Source organism: Mobula birostris, chromosome 16 (genome assembly GCF_030028105.1).
Source record: "Mobula birostris isolate sMobBir1 chromosome 16, sMobBir1.hap1, whole genome shotgun sequence".
Taxonomy (NCBI): domain Eukaryota; kingdom Metazoa; phylum Chordata; class Chondrichthyes; order Myliobatiformes; family Myliobatidae; genus Mobula; species Mobula birostris.
Genome location: NC_092385.1, coordinates 9,030,890 through 9,049,507, shown reverse-complemented (window position 1 = coordinate 9,049,507; position 18,618 = coordinate 9,030,890). Strand labels below are relative to the sequence as shown.

General features: G+C 41.8%; 2 protein-coding genes across 5 annotated transcripts in view; one reads left to right on the top strand and one right to left on the bottom strand.

Annotated features, from left to right (window-relative positions):
- Positions 1–18,618, top strand: part of wdr6 (WD repeat domain 6) — an 82,006-nt gene that overhangs the window by 48,143 nt on the left and 15,245 nt on the right. The window contains exon 9 of one of the 3 annotated variants that reach the window (XR_011889346.1): positions 16,847–17,089. The exons of 1 other annotated variant lie outside the window; for it this stretch is intronic. The gene's annotated coding sequence lies outside the window, so the exon portion shown is untranslated. Of the gene's footprint in view, positions 1–16,835; positions 17,090–18,618 lie in introns of those variants that run through there. One more of the 3 variants, XR_011889347.1, reaches the window with a different exon arrangement.
- The window catches only part of dalrd3 (DALR anticodon binding domain containing 3), a 34,277-nt gene continuing 20,066 nt past the window's right edge, over positions 4,408–18,618 (bottom strand). The window contains exons 11-13 of one of the 2 annotated variants that reach the window (XM_072280278.1): positions 15,588–15,701; positions 10,653–10,721; positions 4,408–5,014 (exon numbers count right to left, since the gene is read on the bottom strand). In XM_072280278.1, coding sequence (XP_072136379.1) covers positions 4,895–5,014; positions 10,653–10,721; positions 15,588–15,701 — 303 coding nt within the window. In that variant the 3' untranslated portion in view covers positions 4,408–4,894. Of the gene's footprint in view, positions 5,015–10,638; positions 10,722–15,587; positions 15,702–18,618 lie in introns of both variants that reach the window. The other variant, XM_072280279.1, reaches the window with a different exon arrangement.

Sequence of the window (18,618 nt, the reverse complement as noted above, 5' to 3'; positions counted from 1 at the left end):
TGGCTTTGTGGGTAAGTTTGCTGATGATATGAAGATAGGTGGAGGGGCTGGTAGTGCTGAGGAAACGGAGAGTCTGCAGAGAGACTTGGATAGGCTGGAAGAATGGGCAGAGAAGTGGCAAATGAAGTACAATGTTGGAAAGTGTATGGTTATGCACTTTGGCAGAAAAAATAAATGGGCAGACTATTATTTAAATGTGGAAAGAATTCAAAGTTCTGAGATGCAACGGGACTTGGGAGTCCTCGTACAGGATTCCCTTAAAGTTAACCTCCAGGTTGAGTCAGTAGTGAAGAAGGCGAATGCAATGTTGGCATTCATTTCTAGAGGAATAGAGTATAGGAGCAGGGATGTAATGTTGAGGCTCTATAAGGCGCTGGTGAGACCTCACTTGGAGTACTGTGGGCAGTTTTGGTCTTCTTATTTAAGAAAGGATGTGCTGACGTTGGAGAGGGTACAGAGAAGATTTACTAGAATGATTCCGGGAATGAGAGCGTTAACATATGAGGAGCGTTTGTCCGCTCTTGGACTGTATTCCTTGGAGTTTAGAAGAATGAGGGGAGACCTCATAGAAACATTTCGAATGTTAAAAGGCATGGACAGAGTGGATGTGGCAAAGTTGTTTCCCATGATGGGGGAGTCTAGTACGAGAGGGCATGACTTCAGGATTGAAGGGCGCCCTTTCAGAACAGAAATGCGAAGAAATTTTTTTAGTCGGAGGGTGGTGAATCTATGAAATTTGTTGCCACGGGCAGCAGTGGAGGCCAAGTCATTGGGTGTATTTAAGGCAGAGATTGATAGGTATCTGAGTAGCCAGGGCATCAAAAGTTATGGTGAGAAGGCGGGGCAAAATGGATCAGCTCATGATAAAATGGCGGAGCAGACTCCATGGGCCGAATGGCCTACTTCTGCTCCTTTGTCTTATGGTCTTTATCAGCCCCAGTTGCAATGATGACCCTTTTTTGCTTTTAACTCCAGAGATATTTTTTACTTGTAATAGGCCATTCAGCCCATGGGATTCATGCTGGCTCTCAGCAGAGAAACCGCATCACTTTTATTCTCTTTAGTTTCCCTGCAAAATATTCTCTAAGTCTAAAGGTGCCTTTCCCCCTTCCTTCTCTGTCCTGAAAAAGGTCTCAGCCTGAAACACCGACTGTTAATTCTTTTCCATAGCTGCTGCCTGACCTGCTGAGTTCCTCCAGCATTCTGAGTGTGTTTCTCTGGATTCCCAGCGTTTGCAGAATCTCTTGTGTTTATAATGTACAGAAGCTTGTTAAGCTGCCAGGTGTGGGATCAAACCAGTCACTGTGAACATGCAAACTCCACGCAGACAGCACTCAAGCCATGATTGAATCCAGCTAAGTTAGGATACTTCCATTTGCTGCTGCTCCTGTTGCAGAAATAGCTTATTCCCCCTCTACCATCAGATTTCTGAATGGACATTGAACTCATGAACACTACCTCACTACTTTAAAAAAAAATCAGTATCAGATTCTTTCTTCTCCAGGTCTTGAGCTTTCCCACCCACCTGGCTTCACCTATTACCTTCCAGCTAGCCTCCTTCCCCTCCCTCACCTTTTTATTCTGTCGTCTTCCCCCTCCCTTTTCAGTCCTGAAGGGTCTCAGCCCAAAACTTCGACAGTTTACTCTTTTCCATAGATGCTGCCTGACCGGCTGAATTCCTCCAGTACCTTGTGTGTGTGTGTTGCTTTTTTTTCCCTCTTTCTGCACTACTTATTTAACTAAAAAAAAATGTGGGTGTGTGTGTGTATACGCGCGGCCAAGTGGTTAAGGCGTTGGGCTAGCTACCTGAAGGTCGTGAGTTCGAGCCCCAGCTGAAGGAATGTGTTGTGTCCTTGAGCAAGGCACTTAATCACACATTGCTCTGCGACGACACCGGTGCCAAGCTGTATGGGTCCTAATGCCCTTCGCTTGGACAACATTGGTGTCGTGGAGAGGGGAGACTTGCAGCATGGGCAACTGCTGGTCTTCCATACAACCTTGCCCAGGCCTGCACCCTGGAGAGTGTAACCCTCAGTCTTGGCCAGTGTTTGTCTAGGGGAAAACAACTGGCCCCGCCAAACTGAGAAATCTCGTTTGTGAGGATGCTACGTGATGTGTTGCCCCGTTACAAATCCACACTGCAAAATATCCGACAGTACACATATGCAATTAAATGATTGAACTTTATAAATCTTAATCTGAATATAGGGTTAGTAAAGAAAATAAAAAGTAAAAGGGCCCATTTTATGGAAAAAGTCAAAAGTGCACGTTGGAGCCCTTGTTAAAGGTATGTGTATAAAATTATGAGGAGTATAGATAGGGTTGAGTGATGGGATGACGATACACCTTTACCGAAGGTATAAGGCACTCCTTCCCTCCGCTAGCCTGCAGGTCACCCTTGGACGAGGTGTAGCACCTGCTTAGCCCCCTGATCAGGGTCACGTGAAGCCATGGCAGAAGCTGGTGCATATCACAAATCCTGGTTATGCGACCACTGACATCAGGCAGACAATCTCTGAAGAGTATTGATAACGGCTGGGGGGTCACCCATCTTGCAAAGACACTGCCCAGAAGGCAATGGCAAACCACTTCTGTAGAAAAGATTGCCAAGACCATGATCACCTATGCCATATGACAAGGCATGTAATGATGATGATAGGGTAAACGCAAGCAAGCATTTTCCACTGAGGTTGGGGGAGTCTAGAACTAGAGGTGATAGGTTGAGGGTGAAAAGTGAAATATTTAAGGGGAACCTGCTCAATCAGGGGCTGGTGTGAGTGTGGAACGAGCTGGCAGCAGAAGTAATCAATGTGAGCTTGATTGCAACACTTAAAAGAAGTTTGGATATGTATGTGGATGGGAGTGGTCCAGGTGGAGGTTGATGGGAGTATGTAGAATAACGGTTTGGCATGGACTAGATGGGCTAAAGGGCCTGTTTTTGTGCTATAGTGCTCGATAATTTAAGTCTCAAAGGAAACACTGCAGAATGGCCAAAGTAGATTCCAATAATGATTGACAACAAAGTCCCAGGACCAGAGAACAGGAAGTTAGGGAAAATATAAGGATAGATTATGTGATGGTGAGAGAAGATGTGGTCAAAACAGTAATTTTTCAACACGTTTTACTTCATGGTGAAAGCAAAACTTAATGAACCAAAAACAGAGGCAGAGGACTTGAATGGGAATGGAAGGGCCAGGCACAGCCAAGACTCATTTGGATCCAATAACACCTTTCATTTGCAGAGACAAATGGTACTGAGTCTTTCTATATCAAAGTGCTGGTACATGGACTGGATATTGATAATGAAAAGGAGAAGGTCAGGGCCTGGAAGTTATGGACATAGTGCAGCGTGTCTGAATGTAGCTGGGCAAAAGATTTGGATGAGGGAAGAAAAATGCTTTATCAGGAACAAATGAGCTCCACAGATAAAATCAAGTAGAAATATTGGGGTCAAGAATTGTAGGCGGTGTTGTGGACTGAGAGACCCTTAATGGTCAGCAGTAATATTTCATATTAGCTGAAAATTTCCTCATCAGTGTATAGATTCACAGATCCTTGTTTCTTCACTACTGATAATTCAACAGTGATACATGCCATTGCTTACCTTACTTAAAGATGTTCTACTACTACTACGTCGCCTCAGGCCTAGGGGACCGGCGTCGGACATGGTGATGGACTCTCCACTTCTCCCTCTCCTTCATCAGTGTGTTCAGTTCATCTACATTAGTCATGCCGCTGTCTTCTAGGAGCGTGTTGAACCATAGTCTTGGGAGGGCGCCCAGGGTTCATCCTCCTATGCTTGGACTCCCATATGATGACTAGGTTGGCAGGTAGCTCGGGGTGGCGTAGACAGTGCCCCGCTAGTTGCAGTCTTCTCACCTCGATTTTAGTGGTGAGCATCGGTAGGTCATCATAGAGCTCGACGTTCATCATGTGCTGTTGCCAACTCACGTCAAGAGCCATCCGGAGCATTCGTGTATAGCAACCATCTAGAGATGCTCTGACTTATGGAAAAGAATATTATTATTTAGAGATGCAATGCAGAACAGGCCCTTGTGGTCCAGCAAGCTGCACTGTCCCCCAAACTAATCACAGGGCAATTTACCGACTGACTTACCAATTAGCCTACTGACTGGTGGGAGGAAACCCAACAGCTCACAGTAAGGTCTTACAGAGGATCTTGGAATTGAACTCCCAATGCCCTGAGCTGCAGTAGTGTAGTGCTATTTCATACTTCTCCATGAATGGTCAGGGTAAAGGCCAAGAATATCATGTGCTGCTCTAAATTCACTCCATAGCTGAACACTTGGTTGATGCCGCCTGGAACCAGTCTCCAAGTAAGCGCACTGACAATTACTCATACCGCATCTGCCATGAGATGCTGTAAGGTATACAACCAAGCAGTCATTTGTGTGTAAGTGCTTGTGCAGTTATTTTTATTTAAGAAACGGTTGAAATAAATAGGTACAAATAGAATCTGGTCAAGGATGGTCACAGAGGACAGAACAATGTTCACAAATGATGAAAAATGGATCTCTCTCCCTCTGTTACTGAACCCAGAAAGACAACCTTCATACAGTACCACCCAATTTTCAATACTTGCTTCTGCTAAGTTTTGATACTCATGATGTCATGGACAGAAAGTGATAGCTAACAGCAACAGTGGACGAAACAGATCTATAATCAGACTACCACCTTTCAAAATCCCATTTGGTAAGGTCACCTATTTATATAGAGGTATTACAGGCAGAGACATGGCACTGACAAACAAATGTCAAAGTTTCTCCGCTTCAGTCCACAGATCAGCAGATGATGAAGGCAGAAGGCCACCTGATTCTTTGTTCCTTTCCTTCAACCCGATGGTGTGGAATGGAGCTCTGGGTGTACCGGATCCTCAGAGCTGGCTGGGTGGTGGGATGTGGAGTGTTCCCAGCGCTGTATGAAAAACCTCTCTCAGTCCTTTCATCAGCTGCAGGCGTGTGAACATCTGGTTGAATAAATGTTCCAGTGGTTCCTGTGGAGTCAAACATCTTCTTTAATAACGAGTAGTACTAAAACAGTAAACCGTACAGTATGAGTGACATCCTCTCTGCAAGACAAACCCTTTTATCTGTATAACACCTATCACATGCCAGCAGTCTGTCTCCTCAGCAAGTCCAATCCCTTTTGCTGGGAGTCACTCTTATAAACCACTTTCCCCAATTCTGTGGCCTGCACAAGACAGAGTAATGGCATTGTTAACAATATATTCATACCATTGTTCTCAACTAAAATCTTGCCTCTCATAGTCATAGAGTTGTAAGCACGGATGCAGACCCTTTGGCTCAACTTATCCATACCAACCAAGGTGTCTACTTCACCGAGTCCCATTCACGGGCATTTGGCTCACATTCTTCCAAACTAGGCATTTCCAACTTACCATTAACTGCGAGGTCTGCGGTTTGGAACCCCTGCTCTAAACCTTTCATATTTATGTAGCTGTCCAAGGGATTGTACCTGCCTCTACTAATTCCTCTGGCAGCTTGCTCCATACACCCACCTCCATCTGTGGAAAACGTTGCCCCTTGAGTTCCTTTTAAATCTATTCCCTCTCTATTTTAGATGCCAACCCTGAGAAAAAGATTGTGATCATTCACCTTATCTGCCAATCCATCTCTTCAGTGCATCAGGCTATTCCTGCGTTCTATTTTAATGCAGTGTTTGAAAAACTGAGGCAGGCATGATAAACACTGGGACGTTTTATGAAGGGACATTTTACTTCTTGTGCAGTAGCTGATCCTCAGATACTGCAATTTTTTTTTCAGTTTCTTATTTCAAACACATACTGATCTTCTCAGCAAAACTAAAGAGGCATTTTATTCTGTCTTCTGTGAATTTCTTGGGCCAGGGATGGTGATGCCAAGACCGTAGTAAAGCTGGACTCAGCTATAAAATTCAGTGGGTCACATCTCTAGTGGCACAGTTGGTTAGCATGTAGCACTTATTTGAAAGTACCTGGTGCAGAAATGCAGAGGCAATGTATCGGAGCATGTGTGGTTTTGAACATAGCAGTGGTTAGCATAATACTATTACTGTAACCCAAGTTCAATTCCACCGCTGACTGATGTGACTGCATGGGTTTCCTCCAGATGCTCCAGTTTCCTCTCACATTCCAAAGGCGTACGGGTTAGTAGGTTAATTGGTCACATGGTGTAACTGGGCAGCACGAGCTCATTGGGCCGGAAGAACTTGTACCGAGCTGCATCTCTAAAAACGAATACCTGCTTCAGAACTATTCCCCCTGTTGTCGATTTATCTGTTCCTCTGCCTGCTAACCTCAAATATCAATGCCATGTTTGTTTTTAGTTTTCTGGCATTCAAATTTTATTTGGCTGTTAGTTGTAACCTGTCAGCACATTCAGGTTGTATGAATATACTTGACAGATGGTGAACTGATCGGCTAGTCACTGTTTTTACCTTGATGTCAATGAAACTTTACTCTCACCTCTAGTGAAGAGTGTAAAGAGATCCTGTTAATGAAGGTTATCTTTTCAACAAGAATATTTAAAGGCATGTGGCAGGTTTAGGCAGCTTTAAGACAATCAGGAATTTAGGAGGACATTTAAAAGAAAATGGAAGGGCAAAGAGAGGACATGTGATATCTCTGACAGACAAGGTGAGAAAGAATCCTAAATAAATAAAGATTAGCTTTATCTGTCACAAGTACATTTAAGCATATGTTGTTTATGTCAACGACCAATGTCATCTGAGTATGTGCTGGGGGCAGCCTGGCATGATATAGGAAGAATGTGATTAAACAAGAGGTGCAGGAAAGGTTAATGGGAATGTTGTCTTGACTGGACGACTCGATTTAAGAGAGAATGGAAAAGCTGGGGCTGTTTTCCCTGGAGTGAAGGAGGCTGAGAGGTGACCTGACAGAGGTTTATAAAATTACAAGGGGCATAGCTGGAGTAGACAGTCACAGTTTTCCACAGGGTAGGGGAGTCTAATTCAAAAGGGTATAGCTTTAATGTGAGAGCCAGATGTGAGGTTATCAATGCATTGATTAAGATATATTAAGAAATATTAAGATTAAGAAATATTGTATTTTCCAGCTTGGGTTAGAATGTGGGAGGTGGCAGAGTGGAGGAGTACACATTCACAAGATTCTTGCTCCTGATTGCCGTTGCTACTTTTCCAACATGAAACTGTCCACTTGGATGAGATATTTGAGGGTTTCTGCCTCTCTATGTCACACTGCAAAAGAGGCAGTCCGAAGAGATTCAGGAGTCTAATTTCCAGAATGAGAAAACTGTCCTATTATGAGCAACTTCAGATGTTGGGTTCCTATTCTTTGGCAGTTAGAAGAATGAGAGGTGATCCGACTGAAATACAAGATCCAAATGACACAGTAGATGCTGAAATGTTTCTAACTGCAGGAAAATCTCAACCAAGGGGGCGGAATTAGTAAGGGTCTGGTCATTCAAAACTGATGTATGTAGAAATTTCTTTTCACAGAAGGTAGAGATTCTTTTCCAGAGCTTATATCATTAAAGGATGTGGATACATTTCCAGCAAGATCAGAGATTTGAAAACTATGGAAATTGGTACAGAAGAGTTTGGGCCAGGGGCAGATCAGCCACAGTCAAGGTGTATAAGATGATAAAAAGGCAATCCATAGACTTTGTGTATTGTGTTCAGTTCTGGTCGCCTCATTATAAGAAGGATGTAAGAGCTTTAGAGAGGGTGCAGAGAAGATTTATCAGGATGTTGCCTAAGAAAGGATATCTTATGAGGAGGCTGAGCATTCTAGGGCTTTTCTCTTTGGAGCAAAGGAAGATGAGAGGCAACTTGATAAAAGAGTGCAGCATGATAAGAGACATCGATCAAGTGGATGGCCAGAGTCTTTTTGCCAGGGCAGAAATAGCTAATGCAATTGGCATAATTTTAAGGTGATTGGAGGAAGGTATATGGAGAGGATGTCAGAGGTAAGCTTTTCACAAAGTGTGGTGGGTATGTGGAACGTCCAGCCAGGGTTGGTGGTAGAGGCAAATATATTTCTATCTTACATTGAGTGTATTTCTGATGTTACATTGACTGTTCTATTTATTATAAATTACTATGATTGCACATTGCGACAGAGATGCAACGTAAAGATTTTTACTCTTCATGTATGTGAAGGATGTAAGAAATAAAGTCAATTCAATTCAATTAAAGATATTTAAGAAACTCTTAGATGGACATTTAGATGATACAAAATTGAACACTATCAGAATCAGGTTTATTATCATTGGCCTGTTACGTGAAATTTGTTAACTTAGCAGCAGCAGTTCAATGCAATACATAATCTAGCAGAGAGAAAAATAAACAAATAAAATAAACAAGTAAATCAATTATGTATATGGAATAGATTTTAAAAAGTGTAAAAACAGAAATACTGTATATTCAGAAAACAAGTGAGGTAGTGTCCAAAGATTCAATGTCCATTTAGGAATCGGATGGCAGAGGGGACGAAGCTGTTCCTGAATCGCTGAGTTTGTGCCTTCAGGCTTCTGTATCTCCTACCTGATGGTAACAGTGAGAAAAGGGCATGTCCTGGGTGCTGGAGGTCCTTAATAATGGACACTGCCTTTCTGAGACACCGCTCCCTGAAGATGTCCTGGGTACTTTGTAGGCTAGTATGCAAGATGGCGCTGACTAGATTTACAACCTTCTGCAGCTTCTTTCAGTCCTGTGCAGTAGCCCCTCCATACCAGACAGTGATGCAGCCTGTCAGAATGCTCTCCACGGCACATCTATAGAAGTTTTTGAGTGTATTTGTTGACATGTCAAATCTCTTCAAACTACCAATAAAGTATAGCCGCTGTCTTGCCTTCTTTATAACTACATCGATATGTTGGGACCAGGTTAGATCCTCAGAGATCTTGACACCCAGGAACTTGAAGCTGCTCACTCTCTCCACTTCTGATCCCTCTATGAGGATTGGTATGTGTTCCTTCGCCTTACCCTTCTTGAAGTCCACAATCAGCTCTTTTGTCTTAATCATGTTGAGTGCCAGGTTGTTGCTGCGGCACTATTTCACCAGTTGGCATATCTCACTCCTGTATGCCCTCTCGTCACCACCTGAGATTCTACTAACAATGGTTGTATCGTCAGCAAATTTATAAATGGTGTTAGAGCTATGCCTAACCACACTGTCATGTGTATACAGAGAGTAGAGCAGTGGGCTAAGCACACACCCTTGAGGTGCGCCAGTGTTGATCGTCAGCGAGAAGGGTATGTTATCACCAATCCGCACAGACTGTGGTCTTCTGGTTAGGAAGTCAAGGATCCAATTGCAGAGGGAGGTACAGAGGCCCAGGTTTTGCAACTTCTCAATCAGGATTGTGGGAATGATGGTATTAAATGCTGAATAATTTTCGATGAACAGCATCCTGACGTAGGTGTTTGTGTTGTCCAGGTGGTCTAAAGCTGTGTGGAGAGCCATTGAGATTGTGTCTGCCGTTCACCTATTGTGGCGATAGGCAAATTGCAATGGGTCCAGGTCCTTGCTGAGACAGGAGTTTAATCTAGTCATAACCAATCTCTCAAAGCATTCCATCACTGTCGATGTGAGTGCTACCGGCTGATAGTCATTAAGGGAGCCCACATTATTCTTCTTAGGCACTGGTATAATTGTTGCCTTTTTGAAGCAAGTGGGAACTTCCACCCGTAGCAGTGAGAGGTTGAACATGTAGGAGTGAATGTAGGAGGGAAGGGTTAGATTGATCTTAGAGTAGGTTAAAAAGTCAACACAACATCATGGGCCGAGCTGTATGTGCTGTAATGTTCTATATTCAGGCAGAAAAGGTTTGACGGTACAGATGACTGATTCGTACTCATATTTTCTTGTGCATGAAGCAACGGAGTTAGCACCTTCAGTAAGTGGGAACAACTGAGAGGAAGGCAGGAGAAGGAAAGTGCAAAATGTAACTTACTAGAAAGAGAATGAAAGAAAAAGTAAATAAAAAGTGATCACAGACACGAGAGAATCTGCAGATACTGGAAATCCATCAAAGCAACTTCGCACAAAATGCTGGAGGAACTCAGCAGGTCAGGCAGCATCTACGGAAATGAATAAACAGTCGATGTTTCGGGCCAAGACCCTTCATCAGGACCAGAAAGGAAGGGAGAAAGAGCCAGACTAAGATGATGGGGAGAGGGCAGGAAGGTGGTGGGTGATAAGTGGAAATGGAAAAGGGGGAAGGAGTGAAGTAAACAACCGGAAAGTTGATAGGTGAAGGAGATAAAGGGCTGGAAGAGGAGCACCTGAAAGGGGTGATGGGCAGGCAAGGAGATAAGGTGAGAGTGGGAAACAGGAATGGGAAATGGTGAAGGGAGGGACCAATACTGGAAGTTTGAGAAATTTATGTTCATACCATTGAGTTGGAGGCTACCCAGACAGAATATAAGGTGTTGCTCCTCTAACCTGAGTATGACCTCATCGTGGCAATGGGGGAGGGTAGAGTGATATTAAAGTTGGGTAAGGAAGAAATGGATAATCCAGAAAGTCAAAAAAGGTTAAAAATGGGCAAGGTTTCAGAAAAAACCAGATCAATATTGAGATTGCAACAGTGAAAATGAGTAAGGTGAGACTGGTATTGTTAAATTTGTACTTACACAATGATACTTACTCCCAAGATGTGCACACGGTTATAATAGGAGCTGAAATCCATGCTGAGGTTTACAAGAAACTTGCACACCTATGAAACAGATTATAATAGGAAGAGGGTGTTCAGTTAGTGAGATATCACAACCTCAAATGTCCCAAAGCACTTCACGGGCAATGAAATACGTTTGAAGTAACACAGAGTCACCAATTAAAAACAAGGCAGTGAACAGGAAGGTGTCAGAAAGAACAACGTGATGCATCATTTGTTTAGGAGCTGGTTGATAAACAGCTACGAGTGAGGACACTGAAAGAAATGAATTACTCTTCAGACAATGCTGTTGAAGAAGGGCAGAATCAAGCCACTCGGCCCATCGATATATACATGCATCCAAAATACGGTCTTGGTTCGACATCTCATTTGAAAGGTGGCATCTTCAAGGATTGGAAAGGGGATGAGAAATGGTCTAATTCTGCTCCTGTCTTATGGGTCAAGCTTGAGCACAAGTTCATTCCCTGGAACAGGACATGCGTTGCCAGTGGTACCCATGGTGAAAGTGCAGCCATGGGCAAAAGAAAGGCTAAATTTTCTTTAGTCCAGCTGATAGAGACCACAGAGGAGATGGGAAATTTGGGGGGGGGACAGGCATAATGATTAGAGGGGTTTTTAAGAAGCTTTACAATGGAAGACAAAAAAAGACAGAAAAGCTTTCAAATGAAATAATCGGAAAATGAGTGTTACAGAAATGATGGTGTGTAATTTTAGATACTGTGATTCATGCACAGAATTTCTTCCCTTCATTCAATGCATCAGTGTATTGACCAACAGCACTTCAATCCACTGAGACCCTGAACTAATCTGGGTACTAATTGCCCCTACAGGGAATTGTGAATACTACCTTACTATTTTGCTCTGTTTTTACATTATTAATTTATATTTTACATATACAGTGGATTCCATTTAATTGAGTTATTGGTTAATCGGGGCAGCTGCCTATTTAAGACGGTATGCCACTTAGTTGGGACAGGAGACTGTCGCTGACCAGTTTCTAACCAGTGTCAGTCACATACATTTGTGTGGTCTTTAAACACTACACTGTGGTTAGAAAGAACAGTTTTTAACATAGTGTCAGTACTGTTTGTTCAAAAAGCAGTGATATTTGGCACTAATAATTGGCGAGAAATAAGCAGTAAGACAATTCAGAACAGTTTTGCTCACAATGGTTTCAAGCATTCAGGCTTGGAGATTCAAGAGATGCCTGGGAGTGAAAATGAAACGATTTCACTACTTCAGTAATTTAGGAACTACAGCACGTTTGAAGGTATCGACTATCATCTTGAATATTACAATGAAAATTAAAATTTGGAGGGTGCAAAGTTTCTAACCAGCTTTAGCTGCATGCACTTGTGTGGCTGTTAGATACTACACCATACTTAGCGCAAACAGTTTTTAAATATCATCAGTTGCACGCGCTTCTGTTATGTTATTAATTTAGGCTGACCAATGTTGAATCAAAAAGCAACGATATTTTTACACTGCTTCATGTGGTCAGATCTATCTGTACTACAGTGGAGCAAAGGGAATTACAGAGGTGTGAAAGAGGAGTTAGCCAGAACTGGTTGGAAAAGTACACTAGCAGGGATGACAGCAGAGCAGCAATGGCTGGAATTTCTGGAAGCAATTTGGAAGGTACATGATATATGCCAAAGAGGAAGAAGTACTCTAAAGGAAAGATGGCACAACTGTGGCAGGCAAGAGAAGTCAGAGCCAACATAAAAGCCAAAGAGAGGGCATATAATAGATCAAAAATTCGTGGGCAGTTAGAGAATTGGCTAACTTTTATAAACCAACAGAAGACAACTAAAAAGTAATCAAGAAGGTAAAGATGGAACATGAAAGTAAGCTAGCCAATAATATTAAAGAGGATACCAAAAGTTTCTTCAGATACGTAAATTGTAAAAGAGAGGTGAGAGTGGATAACACATCACTGGAAAACAATGCTGGAGAGGTAGTAATGGGGGACAAGGTAATGATGGACGAACTGAGTAAGTATTTTGCATCAGTCTTCACTGTGGAAGACACTAGCAGTATGGTGAAGTGTGTGAAGTTACCTTAACTAGAGAGAAGGTTCTTGGGAAACAGAGTTCTGAAGGAAGATAAGTTACCTAGATCAGATGGTCTACACCCCAGGGTTCTGAAGGAGGTGGCTGAAGAGATTGTGGAGGCATTAATAATTATCCTTCAAGAATCACAAGGTTCTGGAATGGTTCCGGGAGACAGGAAAATTGCAAATGTCACTCCATTTTTCAAGAAGGGAATGACGCAGAAGAATGGAAGCTATAGGCCAGTTAGTCTGATTTCAGTGGTGGGAAGATGTTGGAGTTGATTATTAAGGATGATGTCTCAGGGTACTTGGAGGCACATGATAAAATAGGCCATAGTCAGCATGGTTTCCTCATGGTAAAATCTTGCCTGACAAATCTGTTGGAATTTCTTGAAGAAATAACAAGCAGGAAAGACAAAGGAGAATTGGTTGATGTTTTGTACTTGGATTTTCAGAAGGCTTTTGACAAGGTGCCACACATGAAGCTGCTTAACAAGCTACGAGCCCATGGTATTACAGGATAGATTCTAGCATGAATAAAGCAGAGGCTGATTGGCAGGAAGCAAAGAGTGGAAATAAAGGGAACCTCTTCTGGTTAGCTGCTGATGACTAGTGTTGGGACCAATTCTTTTTACTTTATATGTCAGTGACTTGGATGATGGAAGTGATGGCTTTGTTGCAAAGTTTGCAGACGATATGAAGATAGGTGGAGGAACAGGTAGTTTTGAGGAAGTAGAGAGGCCACAGAAGGACAGACAGATTAGGAGAATGGGCGAAGAAATGGCAGGTGGAATACAGTGTCGGGAGGTGTATGGTCATGCACCTTGGTAGAAGAAATGAAAGGGTTGACTTTCTTCTAAATGAAGCGAAAAAATACAAAAATCTGACATGCAAAATGACTTGGGAGTCCTTATGCATGATTCCCTAAAGGTTAATATTCAGGTTGAGTATGTGGTGAGGAAGGCAACTGCAATATCGAGACTTTATAAGGTACTGCTGAGGCCTCACTTGGAGTATTGTGAGCAGTTTTGGGTCTTAGAAAGGATGTGCTGAAACTGGAGAAGGTTCAAAGGAGGTTCACAAAAATGATTCCAGGATTGAATGGCTTGTCACAGGAAGAGTGATTGATGGCTCCTGGCCTGTATTCACTAGAATTCAGAAGAATGAGGGGTGACCTTATTGAGGCCTATTGAATGATGAAAGGCCTTGATAGAGTGAATGTTTCCTATGGTGGGAGAATCTAAGACCAGAGGACAGAGCCTCAGAATATAGGGGCGTCCTTTTAGAATGGAGATGAGGAGAAATTTCTCTAGCCAGGGAGTGGTGAGTCTGTGGAATTCTTTGCCACAGGCAGTTGTGGAGGCCAAGTCTTTATGTACTGTATATTTAAGGCACAGGTTGATAGAGTCTTGATTGGTCAGGGCATTAAGGGATACAGGGAGAAGGCAGGAGATTGGGGCTGAGGTGAAAATTAGATCAGGCATGATGAAATGGTGGCACAGACTCGATGGGCCAAATGGCCTAATTCTGTTCCTATATCTTATGGTTTTCATGCAGGAACGTAATGAAAGTAATTTATTATCTGCACTAGGAGTCTGCTTTGATGTCATTCATTTACAGTTAATCAAAACACAGCAGCATACACTGTATAAATTCCTCTACTGATAACAATTGAGAACTAATACAGGTTGAGTACCCCTTATGTGAAATTCCAAAAGCTGAAAACCTCCGATATCCAAATTTGTTTTGAGAGCTAACATGGAAAATTCCACAAGGAAGATTCCCAGGTGATGCTCAGGTCTCTGCACATCACAGGCAGTTCTGAGAAGTGACCTCACATATGTAATGAACAGTAGTTAATGAAAAATAGAAATACACTGTATAGAATGAAAAATGAAGATCTCGATCATGTATCATCAGGGTCAGAGTGAACATACGCTGCTTAATAGCATGCTAATCATGAAATAAGATGCATCCCGACAAACTGAAAATTGAAGGTAATTGTGAATATTCAGCAGGCTGGTTGCAGAAATTTAAGAAGCAGCACGGCATTAAATTTTTAATGCGTCTGCTGATCACAAAAATTTAGCAGTAGAACAAGCCTACCATGCTAATTGTTTTTATACTTTACATTAAAAACTTAAAAAAAGTAAAATACAAATACAGTGTACTATAACCTTTTAATCAAAACATGGAACTGTAGGTGGAGACTGAAAGCCTACCATTGTTTATTACTGTTCAACAGCTGATTCAGGTTTTCGCCCGATGCTGCTGTGCTGCTTTTGTTACCTTGCACACATTATATTAATAGTAGGTAGTATTTTTTATTGTTAAGTACATATGTGTGATGAACAAGTGTAACAAGTGCTTACTGATAGCACAGAAATTCAGAGTTGGAAATGATGGCGATCCAAAGCCATGTCATTACATATACCGTATATATTCCAAAATCTGAAAAAAAATCCAAAATCCAAAAACACCTCCATCCCAACGTTCCAAGGGGTACTCAACCTGTACATGGTGTTATAGTACTGTAGTAATATTAGTAGTGTTCTGTATTTCATTTAAAGACATGATTTGTTACTCAATTAAATGGTAGTTGGTCTTTTAAAAACTTATTTCCATAAAACTTCAGCTAATTGGGGCAGCCACTTAATTGGGTCAAAGTGTACTGGTCCCGATAAGTCCCAATAAACCGGAATCCACTGAATTGTTATTGTAACTTATACTGATCTTTTATGTATTGCACTGTATGCTGCTGGAAAACAACAAATTTTACGCCTTATGTCAGTGATTGTAAATCTGATTCTGAAAACATTTTAAGATAAAGGTTTTCTCTTATTGGTTCTGCTTACTGTTTCTGTGTTCATGCTCAGATGGATCCCTTTAGCTGAGCTCAGGGAATCAGTAATCTGGACCAGAGCTTCTCGGAAAGGAATAATGTAATTATACAGCAACAGCCACTCGCCCTGCAAGTGAACAAAACCAGTTAGTCTTCCAAACAAAACACTAACACCAACGCTAAACAAACATGGGCTTTAAATTAATGAGCTCGGCTTCAGTTTGCCTAACTACCTCTCTCCTTAAACTTTTAACCTTCTCACTTTCCGTTTCAATATTGAAACATCAATTGAAGAAAATTTAATGATAGTTGGTGCATATGAAATTGTTGCAGCTGCCTAGCCCCATGAACCTGCTTCACAACTCAGTAAAATCATAGCTGATCAGATTTTAATCTTAGCTTCATTTCTCACCTAATCCCTACATTTCTCCTGTAGGCCAAACTTAACCTCAGCTCCTGATGTACTTTATGATACCATTTTCAATGAAACACATGCAGAAAGGCTTGCACACTTTAATACAGGATGGCAAGGTAGCATTAATTCCTGTAAGGAGTTTGTAGAGACTGTGTGAGTTTCTTTCGAGTGCTCTAGTTTCCCCTCGCATCCTAAAGATGTACAGGTAGGGTCAGTAAGTTGTGGGCATGCTATGCTGGTGCCGGAAACATGGCAACACTGGCAGCTCCCCCCAGCACATCCTCGGACTGTGTCGGTCATTGACAGACGACATATTTCACTGTAAGTTTCTATGTGCATGTGACAAATTAAAAAGATAATCTATCTCATCCAGCAACACCTAAGCTTACCAGAATATCACTGTTTAGTTGGATGTCTATTGTGGTACATGTACGTGTGGTTTGACAATTTCTCCATGTTGCCTGTGTGCATGGTGGGCACAATTAGATTCCAGAATTGTATAGGTGGCCTCATCTCTGAACATGTCTCACGCTTGAACCACCTGAGGTTGGTGCTGTGGCAGCCATCGTTCTCCAAGTTACATGGCAAGTGATCACACTTTGAAATGCAGCCACTAGTAATTACTTGGGGCAGCAATCAATGTGTGGACTAGAGTTCTATCTAGCATTGAGATCCAGGAGGATGATGGAACAAAGAACTGGGATGGTTCTGGCAGAGAGAGATTAAATCTTCCACAAGGAATAATAAATATTACACTATGTAATCCAGTCAATGTTCCTTGATTTTATAGTCTATTGTCTGAGATTTTTTATCTTGAACTTTATGCCTCCCCAATTGATATTTTAGCTGTTTCTTAGATATGTGCGGAGTGGAGAATGGAGATTGGTGGTGGAGCACGCCCGGTCAGGGTGTTTATACAATCCTCGTTAGTTTCTAGAATGATCCCTCGTTAGTTTCTAGAATGATCCACGTTGACTGCTGGAATGAGAAGACTGCCCTACGAGGCCAGACTGAGTGGGATTTATTTACAGTCTCTGCAGTTCAGTAGAATGAGAGAGGATCTCATTAAATAGTGACAGAATAGATGCTGAGAAGCCATTTCTCCCCTAGACGCACAGGTAAGAGCTTTATTTTCTTTTCCAGTTAACTTTAAGACATTAAGGAGCATTTGATTAAATATATTTAAGGCAAACTTTATATAGAGATACAGCGCGGTGCAGGCCCTCCCAGCCCAACGAGCTGCACCGCCCAGCAAATCCTATTGAACCCCAGCCTAACCATAGGACAATTAACAATGACCAATTAACCTACAAACCAGTACGTGTTTGGAATATGGGGGGAAACTGGAGCACCCGGAGAATACCCATGCACTCATGGGAAAAAAACATACCAACTTTCTTACAGAGAACACGGAATTGAACTTTGGTGCCTCGAGCTGTGACAGCGTTACGCTGTTACGCTCCCTTGGTGTTCCCTTATCATCAAAATCAAGTCCTTTAGCATAAATGATAGCATATTGTCATAACCTATCCTGAGATTCATTTCTTGGAGGTGTTCACAGTAGAACAAAGAAATACAATAGAACCAATAACAGCTACACACAAAGACCGACAAACAACCAATGTGCAAAAGAACACATACAATAAATAAATAAATAAAACTGAGAATGTGAGTTGTAGAGTCCTTGAATAGGAGTCAATCAGTTCAGTGTTGAGGTGAGTGAAGTTATCCACTCTGGTTCAAGAGCTTGATGGTTATTTTCTTGTTCAATTATTTATTTGAAGGTTTATAATCATTTGAACAGTTTTTCTGGTTAGAATTAAGAAAAAGGTTCTGAGGCTATGATAGCAGTTGGCTCCAAGGACCGGGCCATCAGAGACCTAGACCTCAGCTTGTTCTGCCTTCTGGGCAGAGCGTATCCAGATCAGGCAGGTGGGGACAAAGCAGGTAAGAGGCTTGGGCAGTGATCTGAATCCATGACAATCATTCATTTTCAAATAAAATTTCAATTGTAGGTGGAATATTTAATTGCACAAGCGAAAACAGATTACAAGCTTCAAAGCCATTTGGTGATCTTGTCAATTGATAATCTTCAGCCATCAGGCTCCTGAACCAGTGTGAATAACTTCACCCAACACTAAAATGATTCCACAATCCATGCACTCACTTTCAGAGACTGTACAACCCATGTTTTCTGTATGTATGTGCGTTTGATTTCTTTTGCACAGGTGAAGTTTTTCATGAAGTATTGCATTCTTTTGTTTTACTGTGAATGCCTGATTTTATAATAGTTATTATTCTATTGTGGATTTATTGAGTATACTCATAAGAAAATGAATCTCAGGGTTACATATGGTGACATAATGCACTTCGATAATAAATTTATCTTTGAACTTTGAACGCCTGTAAAAAAAATGAATCTCAGGGTAGTATATAGTGACATATATGGACTTCGACAATAAATTTGTCGTTGACCATTGAGGTTATGACACTGTTTGAAGACCTTTGTTAATCACAACAATTCTGTCAGTCCTTGAGAAGCTAATAGAAGCTCAGTGACCTTGTGTCCAACATTCCTTCACTCCCACCCCACCATCAGTTAATATGCACTGAAAGACCTCCCTTTCCG